This window comes from Aquarana catesbeiana, linkage group LG02, assembly GCF_042186555.1.
Source record: "Aquarana catesbeiana isolate 2022-GZ linkage group LG02, ASM4218655v1, whole genome shotgun sequence".
Taxonomy (NCBI): Eukaryota; Metazoa; Chordata; class Amphibia; order Anura; family Ranidae; genus Aquarana; species Aquarana catesbeiana.
In genome coordinates, this window is record NC_133325.1 from 12,445,450 (window position 1) to 12,458,308 (window position 12,859).

The 12,859-nt window shown below is 44.1% G+C and overlaps 1 protein-coding gene across 2 annotated transcripts in view; it reads right to left on the reverse strand.

Annotated features, from left to right (window-relative positions):
- The window catches only part of SLCO2B1 (solute carrier organic anion transporter family member 2B1), a 151,961-nt gene extending 144,115 nt beyond the window's left edge, over positions 1-7,846 (reverse strand). For both annotated transcript variants that reach the window (XM_073612564.1, XM_073612562.1), the window contains exon 1: positions 7,755-7,846. In XM_073612564.1, coding sequence (XP_073468665.1) covers positions 7,755-7,790 — 36 coding nt within the window. In that variant the 5' untranslated portion in view covers positions 7,791-7,846. The remainder of the gene's footprint in view (positions 1-7,754) is intronic.
- Between the last annotated feature and the right edge of the window lie 5,013 nt (positions 7,847-12,859).

The window sequence follows — 12,859 nt, forward strand, 5'->3', positions numbered from 1 at the left end:
TGCGCAGCGGCCTTACAAGCGCACTTTTTTTTGGAAAAAATACACTTTTTTGAATTAAAAAAATAAGAAAACAGTAAAGTTAGCACTATTTTTTTAATATTGTGAAAGATAATGTTACACCGAGTAAATTAATACCCAACATGTCACGCTTCAAAATTGCGCCCGCTCGTGGAATGGCGACAAACTTTTACCCTTAAAAATCTCCATAGGCGACCTTTAAAAAATTCTACAGGTTACATGTTTTGAGTTACAGAGGAGGTCTAGGGCTAGAATTATTGCTCTCGCTCTACGGATCGCGGCGATACTTCACATGTGTGGTTTGAACACTGTTTTCAAATACGGGGGCTACTCACATATGCATTCGCTTCTGCACGCGAGCTCGGCGGGACGGGGCACGTTTAAAAATTTAAAAAAAAAATTTCTTATTTATTTTACCTTTTATTTTTTATTTTTACACTGTTCTTTGAAAAAAAAATTCACTTTTATTCCTATTACAAGGAATGTAAACATCCCTTGTAATAAAAAAAAACAATGCATGACAGGACCTCTTTAATGTGAGATCTGAGGTCAAAAAGACCTCAGATCTCATATTTACACTAAAATGCAATAAATAAAAAAAAAAAGAATGTTGGCATTTGAAAAAAAATGGCCCTTTAAAGAGCACTTAACCCTTCCCTAGCCCCCTAATGGTTAACCCCTTCACTGCCAGTGTCATTTTTACAGTAATCAGTGCAATTTTATAGCATTGATCGCTGTATAAATGTGAATGGTCCCAAAAATGTGTCAAAAGTGTCCGATGTGTCCGCCATAATGTCGCAGTCACGATAAAAAAAAAAAATCGCAGATTGCCGCCATTACTAGTAAAAAAAAAAATTATTAATAAAAATGCCGTAAAACTATCCCCTATTTTGTAGACGCTATAACTTTTGCGCAAACCAAACAATATACACTTATTGCAAATTTTTTTTTAACAAAAATATGTAGAATAATACGTATCGGCCTAAACTGAGGAAAAAAATGTTTGTTTTTGTTTTTTTTGTTTTTTTATAATTCATCTTTTATTGAGCTTTTTTCTTTTATTACAATTGACATTTACATACCATTTCCACAAAAGGGAAAGAAACGAAAATTGTTTTTTTGGGGAATATTTATTATAGCAAAAAGTAAAAAAATAATGTTTTTTTTTTTTCAAAATTGTCGCTCTATTTTTGTTTCTAGCACCAAAAAATAAAAACCGCAGAGGCGATCAAATACCACCAAAAGAAAACTCTATTTGTGGGGGGAAAAAAAAGACGTCAATTTTGTTTGGGTGCCACGTCGCAACGACGGCGCCATTGTCAGTTAAAGCGACGCAGTGCTGAATCGTAAAATGTGCTCTGGTCTATAGCCAGCCAAATGGTCCGGGGCTGAAGGCGGTTAAGTGAAGCATGCATTTGGAAAGCAAAAATATATTCGTTTGATGATATTATATTTATTAGATATTACGCTGGTTTATACATAAAGGCACAGTGGTTCATGATTCAAAATCATTCTCAGTTTGTTAATTCATGCTGATATACAGCACATAGGGAGGTTAATCAAATATAATAATAAAACAAGTAGGACAGAGTATATAAAACTGCATTAAATGAGCATGATTGTAGCATTTGGAGCTCGACGCGTTTCATATTGTCGACGCGTTTCATATTGCCACTCATCAGGAGATGTAAATTAGATATCTAAAAAAGATATTAAAGCAAACAATTAGTCGGGCTTACATAAGAAGTGGGGCGGGGTGGAGAACCATCCACCCATATTTATAAGCCAAATATGATGAAAAGTGTATGTATAAACCAGCGTAGTATCTAATAAATATAATATCATCAAACTAATATACGGTATTTTTGCTTCCCAAATGCATGCTTCACTTACAGTCCCCAACCTTGTTCCTTAGTAATAATTCAACTTTAACTATTTCAGTACCGGGAATTTTCACCCCCTTCCTGCCCAGGCCGACTTTTAGTTTTCAGCGCTGCCGCATTTTGAATGACAATTGCGCGGTCATGCAACACTGTATCCAAATGAAATTGTTATAATTTTTTTCCCACAAATAGAGCTTTCTTTTGGTGGTATTTGATTACCTCTGCAGTTTTTATTTATTGCGCTATAAACAAAAGAAGAGCGACAAGTTTAAAAAAAAAAAGACAATATTTTTTTACTTTTTGCTATAATAAATATACCAATTTAAAAAAAAAAAAAAAAAAATGTTTCCTCAATTTATGCTGATTTTTCTATTCTATATATTTTTGGTAAAAAAAAAAAAAATCGCAATAAGCTTAAATTGATTGGTTTGCGCAAAAGCTATAGCGTCTACAAAATAAGAGATAGATTTATGGCATTTTTATTATTTTATTTTTTTCATCAAGACTTGATGGCCTATAAGCTGCTCCTTCAGTGTCCAATCAGCAGTCAGGGGGGTGTGGAGGTGACACCACTATATTCCTTTCCTCGTACGGAGTAGGTGGTGTCACTCCTCTGGTCAGGCTGTCTGTAGGAACCATAGAAGTGGCCGAACAGAAGCACACAATCCACCCACATATGTGTACTGCAGAAGCTTGCCTGGAATTCGGCTTTAATCCCGTGATCTCTCTTGTTGTATTGTTTATATCTGTCTTTAAATTATTATATAAACTGTTCAAAAAATAAACGTTCGTTACGGGTTGCAGCTGTAAGACGGAATCCTCAGAACATTATGAAGGCTTGTAATCAGATCCATGTCCACATCCTCTCCCCAGAACTTAGAAATTACGTTATTTATTGTCCATTTTAAGATTTAGAAAACTTTAAAGAATAACAGTGGGAGGACTATGTACAGTGCCTTGAAAAAGTATTCATACCCCTTGAGCTTTTCCACATGTTGTCATGTTACAACCAAAAACGTAAATGTATTTTATTGGGATTTTATGTGATAGACCAACACAAAGTGACACCTAATTGTGAAGTGGAAGGAAAATGATAAATGGTTTTCAAGTTTTTTTACAAATAAATATGTGAAAAGTGTGTGGGGCATTTGTATAGCGCCCCCCGGAGTCAATACTTTGTAGAACCGCCTTTCTCTGCAATTACAGCTGCAAATCTTTTTGGGGATGTCTCTACCAGCTTTGCAAATCTAAAGAGGGACATTTTTGCCCATTCTTCTTTGCAAAATATCTCAAGCTCTGTCAGATTGGATGGAGAGCGTCTGTGAACAGCAATTGTCAAGTCTTTCCACAGTTTCTCAATGTGATTTAGGTCTGGACTGTGACTGGGCCATTCTAACACATGAATATGCTTTGATGTAAACCATTCCATTGTAGCTCTGGCTGTATGTTTCGGGTCGTTGTCCTGCTGGAAGGTGAACCTCCACCCCAGTCTCAAGTGTTTTGCAGACTCTAACAGGTTTTCTTCTAAGATTGTCCTGTATTTGGCTCCATCCATCTTCCCATCAACTCTGACCAGCTTCCCTGTCCCTGCTGAAGAAAATCATCCCCACCACATGAAGCTGCCACCACCATGTTTCACAGTGGGGATGGTGTGTTCAGGGTGATGTGCAGTGTTAGTTTTCCCCCACACATAGTGTTTTGCTTTTAGGCCAAAAAGTTGAATTTTGGTCTCATCTGACCAGAGCACCTTCATCCACATGTTTGCTGTGTCCCCCACATGGCTTCTCACAAACTGCAAATGGGACTTCTTATGACTTTCTTTCACAAATGTCTTTCTTCTTGTCACTCTTCCATAAAGGTCAGATTTGTGGAGAGCACGACTAATAGTTGTCCTGTGGACAGATTCTCCCACCTGAGCTGTGGATCTCTGCAGCTCCTCCAGAGTTACCATGGACCTCTTGGCTGCTTCTCTGATGAATGTTCTCCTTGCCCGGCCGGTCAGTTTAGGTGGACGGCCATGTCTTGGTAGGTTTGCAGTTGTACCATACTCTTTCCATTTTCTGATGATGAATTGAACAGTGCTCTGTGAGATGTTCAAAGCTTGGAATATACTTTTATAACCTAACCCTGCTTTAAACTTTTCCACGATCCCTGACCTGTCTGGTGTGTTCCTTGGCCTTCATGATGCTGTTTGTTCACTAAGGCTCTCTAACAAACCTCTGAGGGCTTCACAGAACAGCTGTATTTATACTGAGATTAAATTACACTCAGGTGGACTCTATTTACTAATTAGGTGACTTCTGAAGGCAATTGGTTCCACTAGATTTTAGTTAGGGGTATCAGAGTAAAGGGGGCGGAATACAAATGCCCCCCCCCGCCCACTTTTCACATATTTATCTGTAAAAAAATGTAGAAAACCATTTATCATTTTCCTTCCACTTCACAATTATGTGCCACTTTGTGTTGGTCTATCACATAAAATCCCCATAAAATACATTTACGTTTTTGGTTGTAACATGACAAAATGTGGAAAGGGGTATGAATACTTTTTGCAGGCGCTGTACAAAAGCTGCTCTACCTGCCAAAGGATTTGTATTTCCATCCATCCAGTCCTGAGATATATTCAGCCCTGCCACACGCCAACACCACAGCTTGCTGAGTGGACAGTAAAAGAGCAGCAGAAGACCGATGAGGACATGCCTCTGCTCGCTCTGTTTTCTCCTCCTGTTATATTTTAGAGCAGCATTTGGGGGCAATTCCACAGAGTTCCCCCTTTACATCACAGTCCACAGAGTTCCCCTTTTACATCAAAATCCACAGAGTTCCCCTTTTACATCAGAGTCCACAGTTTTCCCCTTTTACATCAAAATCCACAGAGTTCCCCTTTTACATCAAAGTTCTTTTACACTGGGGGGGACTCTGCAGACTCTGATGTAAGGGAGAACTCTGGGGACTCTGACATAAGGGATGCTCTGGGAACCCTGATCTAAGGGGGAACACTAAGAACTCTGATGTACGGAGAGGACTCTGATGTAAGGGGAAACACTGTGACCTCTGGTATAAAGGGGAACTCTGATGTAAGGGGTGCTCTGAGAACCCTGATTTACTCTAGTGTACTCACTCAGAGGCAGGAGAGAGAAGGGGGGGAGACTTCAGTCACAGACAGGGATGGATGGTGAGCTCACTCACCCCTTGGCAGTCATCACCTCTCATCCAGATGTATCTGAGGCTGCTGGACTTCAGATTTCTGGCCCCCACTTCCCTTTTATTGAGGCACAGTTTCGGGGATTGGAGTGTGGCCAGACACAGAGGGGTGGGGGTGGTGGGAGGAAGAGGTGCAGATCGATCCCTCTCTCCTCTCCTGTCTGTGTGTGTTGGGGGGAGGGGTAATTGTTAGTGCTAACTTTGGGCAGTGTGAAGGAGAATGTAACAGACACTCTCAGCTTAGACAACTGCAGCCAGCAACCCTGGTGGGAAGCCACAGTCTGGTCTGAATAATGTGTCCGGCTTTCAGGCGGTCTGAAACCCGGACACATGATTCCAAAACCCGAACTGTCCGGGTGAATCCTGGACAGGTGGCACCCCTATCTCCATCCACATGGCAGTAGGACGCTGCGAGCGGGCAGAGTGACGTCACACATAGCCGGGTACGTCCCCCATCTGTGTGCTCTGCAGTTTTGACAGCGAAGTTCCAGCTTGGAGCCAATGTCGATCAATCGGAGGGGAAGAAGGTGAGCGAAGTGCCAGCAGAGTCCTCCACCTGCTAGAAATGGAGTGATGTCACAGTGATCCCCCCCCCCCCCCCCCCCCGGGTCATAATAAAGGGGGGCCAAGCTAACAGAACCGGGTACCAAGGAACAAAGAGCGGTGGGTGCCCACCCGCCACATGAATGTCTCCGATGCAGGCAGAGGGGGGGTGGGGGGGTAGAGACTATAGAAATTATACAACCCTACAGGATACTGAAGGATTATCTGATCCAAAGGTTGTAAAAGCACATTTCATCCTCCAGAGGATGATAAAGGGACTGAAAAAAAAAAGGAAACAGTAAAAGGAAGGGAGATGGAGATGGAGATGGGGGGGTGGGGGGGGGGTTGGGGGTGAGAACAAGCTTAAAGAGAGAGAGTTGGAAGGGATGGAGAAAGAGAGATAAGGAGAGGCACAAAGGGATGGGGGAGAGAGAGAGATAGGGGGAGGAGGGGGGAGGAGGGGAGAGGAGGGGAGAGGAGGGGTTGGAGGGGGAGAAATGGAGGGGGGGGCGGGGAGAGAGGGAAAGAGAAGGGGGGTCTGAGCATGAGAAGGAGGGAGGGGGGGGGGGTTAAAGACTGAGAGAGAAGGATAGAGAGAGTGAGAGAGAGGGGAGAGAAGGGGGGTCTGAGCATGAGAAGGAGGGAGCGGGGGGGGGGGGTTAGCAGGTGAGAGAGAGAGAGTGGGGGAGAGGGAGTGAGAAGGGAGGTTAGAGGGTGAGAGAGGGGAGAGAAAGAGAGGGGTAAAGGGTAAGAGGGGGGGGGTTAGAGGGGGAGGGGAGAGAAAAAAGCGGTTAGAGGGTGAGAGGGAGGGGATAGAAAAGGGGGGTTAGAGGGTGAGGGGAGGAGGGGAAAAAGAAGGGGGGGTTAGAGGGTGAGGGAGATGGGAGAGAGAAGGGGGGGGTTAGAAGGTGAGAGAGAGGGGACAATTGTCACACAGTTGAAGTGAATGGGTTCCCCTATGTGTTATGAGCACTTGCATAAAAAAATTCCAGTGGGAACTTAAATTCCTGCTACAGTGGTGTGAATAGGACCTAAAAAGGAGGGAAAAATGGGTGAGAGCAAAAGAGGGGAGGAAGAGATTGGGAGAGGGAGAGATGGGGGATAAGGGGGGGGGGTGGGTGGGAGATGGGGGGAGATGAGGAGTGGGGGAGATGGGTGAGAAGGGGGAGAGGGAGAGATGGGGGATAAGGGGGAAGAGATGGAGGGAGATATGGGGGATAAGGGGGGGGAGAGATGGAGGGAGAGGTGGGGGATAAGGGGGGGGAGAGATGGGAGATAAGGGGTGATAAGGGGGGGTGGGTAGGAAGGGGGGATGAGATGGGGATAAGGGGGGAGATGGGGAGTGGGAGAGAGGGGGGAGAGGTGGGGAATAAGGGGGGGATGGAGGAGAGATGAAGAGTGGGGGAGATGGGTGAGAAGGGGGGGAGATGAGGATAAGGGGGGTGGAAGAGAGGGGGGAGAGGTGGGGGATAAGGGGGGGAGATATGGGGAGTGGGAGAGGTGGGGGATAAGGGGGGGACGGAGGAGAGATGAGGAGTGGGGGAGATGGGTGAGAAGGGGGGGAGATGAGGATAAGGGGGGTGGAAGAGAGGGGGGAGAGGTGGGGGATAAGGCGGGGGGGGGATGGGGGGAGATGTAGAGAGTGAGGGCAGGAAGGGAGATGAGTAGAAGAAGAATAGTGGAAGAGAGGGATGTAGAAAAGGGATAGAGATGGGGAGGTGAAGAGAGGGGGAATAAAATAGAGGGATTGGGGAAAAGAGGAAAAGGAGAAAAAGAGAATGCAGTGTTGTTTTTTACTATATAAGGTGACATAAAAATCAGGATCTGCTCTCAGAACACTGCCAGTCACAATCCATGACATCCCCGTCCCCAGTCCTAGAATCTAGAATACATCACAGAATGCTCATAGCTGACTCTTCCTTCTCCTCTGCAGTTGGTATATTAATAATATGAATTCCCGGGATTATGAAATCCCTCTCCCCCGGCGGTCGGAGTGTGGAAGGGTGACATATACCACCCATACCTAGGGTAGACACTGGGACATGCAGCCTGGGGGCTGTGCTCACACCTGGACACCATGCACACCTGGCCTGCTGACACACTCACCTGATTCCTGCCACCTCCAGCACACTCTCTCACCATTCCTCTGCAATAGAAAAGTGAAAGTTATTTCCTAGTTCTATGGGCGGAGCTGTAAACCGAGGATTGTAATTACAGGGAGAGCTGTACATGGGTGTGTGGAGAAATGAGGGAACATTACAGACCTCTCATTCACTGAAGTTTATTTTGGATTATAAGATTCAGCATTTAGAACATAAAAGTTAGCAAAACAGAGAGATGTCTGTGTCATTATGGGGGAGGGAGGTGTCTTCTGCTGGCCATCTTACCCAGCAAAATACAGCCAATAAAAGCACAGGACAGGTGAGTATAAAAGGGCCCAACAAATCCTCTGACAGGGTTCCCAGCATTTGGAGTAAGTACAGAAACCAAATATAGAAAATTCCAAATTTTTCAAGTCACTAAATGACCCAGCTAACTTAATTCTAAGAGCATTTCAGGGGCTCAAAACTCCTATCTCAGTTCAGTGACATGAATCATTAGGGCTAGGGATGTCACTAGGGATGAGCCGAACGTGAAAAATAAAAAGTGCTCATTTTAAAGGCTTCTATGCAAGTTATTATCATAAAAAGTGTCTGGGGACCTGGGTCCTGCCCCAGGGGACATGTATCAATGCAAAAAAAAAGTTTTTAAAACGGCAGTTTTTTCAGGAGCAGTGATTTTAAGAATGCTTATTTTCTTTAAATATTATGCCTGGGGTGTCCCCTTAGTCTACCTGTAAAGTAGCGCATTTTCCCCATGTTTAGAAAAGTACTGCAGCAAAATGACATTTCTAAAGGAAAAAATGTCATTTAAAACTGCTCACGGCTGTAATGTATTGCCAGATCCCGGCAATATACATAAAAAATCATTTAAAAAAACAGCGTGGGTTCTTACCCCCCCCCCCAGTCCATACCAGGCCCTTCGGGTCTGGTATGGATATTAAGGTGAACTCCACGCCATTTTTTTTTTTTTTAAATGGCGTGTGGGTCCCCATTCCGTTTTTTCTTAATTCTGTCATAGGGCTCCCCTTAACCACTTCAATACACTGTATTATACACTGCATTATATACCCTGCACTGTATTATATATACTACACTGAGGGCACTATATACTCTGCACTGCAGTATATATACTACACGGACTGCACTATATACTCTGAGCTGCAGCATATATAACCACTGCCTGTACTGACTGAATATACACTGTATATATAGGCTACGCTGAATGCAGAGTGTATATATATATATATATATATATATATATATATATATATATATATATACTAGTCTGACTGTATATATATATATATATATATATATATCAAATACACGTGCTGTGATTGGCCAAAGCATGCAGGTCAGGTGTATGCTTTGGCCAATCATCATACAGCAATGCACTGTGGTCTTGCAGTGCATTATGGGGCGCTCGAATTTGCCGCGAACGCCCCGTAAAATTCGCTGTTCGGCGAACGGGGGCGAACACCCAATGTTCAAGTCGAACTAAAGTTCGCCTCGAACTCGAAGCTCATCCCTAGTTGCCAACCGTCCGGGATTCACGCGGACAATCTAGGTTTCAGTCCGCCTGAAACCCGGACACAAATCCTCATTAGTAGATGGTGACAGAAAGCTCCACACTCACAGCAGATAAGGGTTAGCAGATAAATTAATGTGTAGAATAAATATGCAACTAAATAAAAAATGAAAATGTTCCCATGTCACTTGTATACTTTCGTCTGTTAATCACTTTACACAAATCACTGTACCCGTACGTCGGTATTGTGACGCTAAATACTGGTCCTATAGCAGAGGCTAGCTGCCATGACACCGGTATTTTCAGGAACGGCGTGCGTTTCTCTTTAGGATAAAAAGAGGTCTCTGCGGCGGATTCGCCACAACATCACTTTGATTGGTGGGCGGGAGAGGGCCTCCCGCTGCTCTCTGGTCATCTCCGCCGCTTTCCGGAGCCATTGGTAGCAGCGAAGACGATTGCGTCCGCATCCCTCACTGCATGGATGCCGACTGAGGGGAAGATGGCCCCCGCTCAGCTCCATGGCATTGGAGGGCGGAAGCGACATCAAACGTCACTTCCGCCCAATGCTTTTAAAAGGAGAAATTTTTATTTTATTTTTTTCAAATGACATTTTACTGTTTTACTTTTTTTTATTTTTTATTGCATTTTAGTGTAAATATGAGATCTGAGGTCTTTTTGACCCCCCAGATCTCATATTTAAGAGGACCTGTCATGCTTTTTTTTCTATTACAAGGGGTGTTTACATTCCTAGCAATATGAATAAAAGTGACCCATTTTTTTTTTTAAAGGACAGTGTAAAAATAAAAAATAAAAAGTAAAATAAATAAGAAAAAAAATAAAATAAAAAATCTTTTTAATCGCCCCGTCCCGACGAGCTCGCAGGCAGAAGCGACCGCACAGGTAGTGCCGGCATATGAAAACTGTGTTAAAACCACACATGTGGGGTATTGCCGCGATCGGTAGAGTGAGAGCAATAATTCTAGCCTTGGACCTCCTCTGTAACTCAAAACTGGTAACCTGTAGACATTTTTAAACGTCGTCTATGGAGATTTTTAAGGGTAAAAGTTTTTTTCACACAAATAGAGCTTTCTTTTGGTGGTATTTAATCACCACTGGGGTTTTATTTAAAAAAAAATAAATAAAATTTTGAAAAGAACAAACGTTTTTCATAGTTTGTAAACTTTTGAACTTTTTACATTTTGCAAACAAGTATTTTTTCTCCTTCACTGATGTGCGTCAATGAGGCAGCACTGATGGGCACTGATAGGCTGCACTGATGAGGCTGCACTGATAGGTGGCATTGAAGGGTACTGATAGGAGGCACCGATAGGCAGCACTGATAGGTGGCATTGACGATGAGGCACTGATGGGCACTGATAAGCAGCACTGATGAGCACTGATAGGTGCCACTGATGGGCACTGATAGGTGGCACTGATAGGTGGCACGGATAGGCAGCACTGATAGGTGGCATTGATGATGAAGCACTGATGGGCACTGATAGGCAGCACTGATGGGCACTGATAGGTGCCACTGTTGGGCATTGATAGGTGGAACTGGTGGGGACAGGTAGGTGGCACTGGTGGACAGCACTGATAGGTGGCACTGATGATGAGAGACTGATGGGCACTGACAGGCAGTACTGATGGGCACTGATAGGTGGCACTGGTGGGCACAGGTAGGTGGCACTGTTGGACAGCACTGATAGGTGGCACTGATGATGAGGCACTGATGGGCACTGATTGACAACAGTGATGGGCACTGATAGGTGGCACTAGTGGGCACTGGTAGGTGGCACCGGTGGGCACTGATGAGGGGGCAGTGGCTCTCCGTGTGCGGGAACGATGTCCCATTTACTCCAGATGGTAATCAGCTTTTTTTTCTCTCCTTGCGCTGTTACCGGCTCTGTTTACATCACGTCTCATTGGCTGGCAGCTGATCACGTTGTAAGGGGCCAGGATCGGTGATCACCTGGGTCTCATGGACTTGCTAATCACAGAGCGCCCCACGCTCGCCCCACAGGGGGAGCGCAGGCATCACATGCACGGAAGGACATACATGGACGCCCTCCCGGTAATTCAGGCCCATGCTGTAGCCATCTTTCGGCTATAGCGTGGGCGGCAAGAGGTTAAGATGGGCCCACAAGTTCTCAATAGGGTTCAGGTCAGGTGAGGAAGGGGACCATGTCATTAATATTTCATCTTTAAGGCCTTTACTGGATAGCCACGTAGTGGAGTTCTTCTATGCAGGCGATGGAGCGTTGTCCTGCATAAATGTCTTCTTGAAAGATGCAGACTTTTTCCTGTACCACTGCTTGAAGAAAGTGACTTCTAAAAGCTAGCAGTAGGTTTGGGAGTTGATTTTGAGTCCATCTTCAACCCAAAAAAAGTCCAACTACCTAATCTTTAATAGTACCAGCCCATACCAGTACCCCACCTCCACCTTGCTGGCGTCTGAGTGGAAGTGGAGCTCTGTGCCCATTACTGATCCAGCCACAGGGACGTCCATCTGGTCTGTCAAGAGTGACTCTCATCTCATCAGTCCATAAAACCTTCGAAAAACCTGTCTTCAGATATTTCTTGGCTCAGTCTTGATGTTTCTTGACGTCTATGTCTTCTTCAGTGGTGGTCGGGCTTCAGCCTTCCTTACCTTGGCCTTATCTCTGAGCACCTCGTACTTCTGAGCACTCTAGGTAGGTTGCAGCTCTGGACTATGACAGCACTGGAGGATGACGGGTTCCTGGAAGCTTCACGTTTGGATTCTTCTCAAATCTTTGGCAGTTAATTTACGTCTTTTTTTCTCAACGCATTTCTTGCGTCCCTGTTGACTATTTGCAATAAAACGTTTGATGGTTCTGTGACCACGCCCCAATATCTTAGCAATTCCAAGAGTTCTGCATCCCTCTGAAAGACTTTCTACAAATTCTGACTTTTTAGAGTCATATAGATCTCTTTTTTGCCCCATTTTTGCCTTGCGGAAAAGAAGTTGCCTAAAAATTATGAACGCCTTTTTTATAGAGTGTTGATCACCTTAGGCCACGCCCTCCCTCATTACACAAATACACATCACCTGATATGCTTAAATCTGATAAGCATTCAAGTTTATAGAGCTTGGAGTTGAACAATTTGCATTAAAATGATGATTTGGCCAAATACTCACTTAATAATTTTGCACACAGTGTATGTATGTATTTGTCCATCCAGTCCTAAGATTCACACAGCTCTGCCACAACAGCACAGCCCCGTCTGGCATGGAAGGAGACCTGATTTTTCTACATTCAGCCCCTGGGCTTTTAGTATGACCCTATATTTAAAGGGGACGGGATAGAATTTCAACTATTGATTTAATAGGACATTCATTATCAAAATAATGCTGGGAAGGGATGTGAAAGCAGAAATCCAGCCAAAAATAACAAGACAAAAAAAATGAAAACATAAAAAAGACTCTTTTGCAACATTCAGTTTCAATTCAGATATTTCCCTGCAGTACTTTTTTCTGCCACTAGATGTCCTCAGTCTGATGGTCAGTATCATTCATCACACTTCCACTAAGCCCAGGTCATCCTAGACCCAAATCCAGCCTG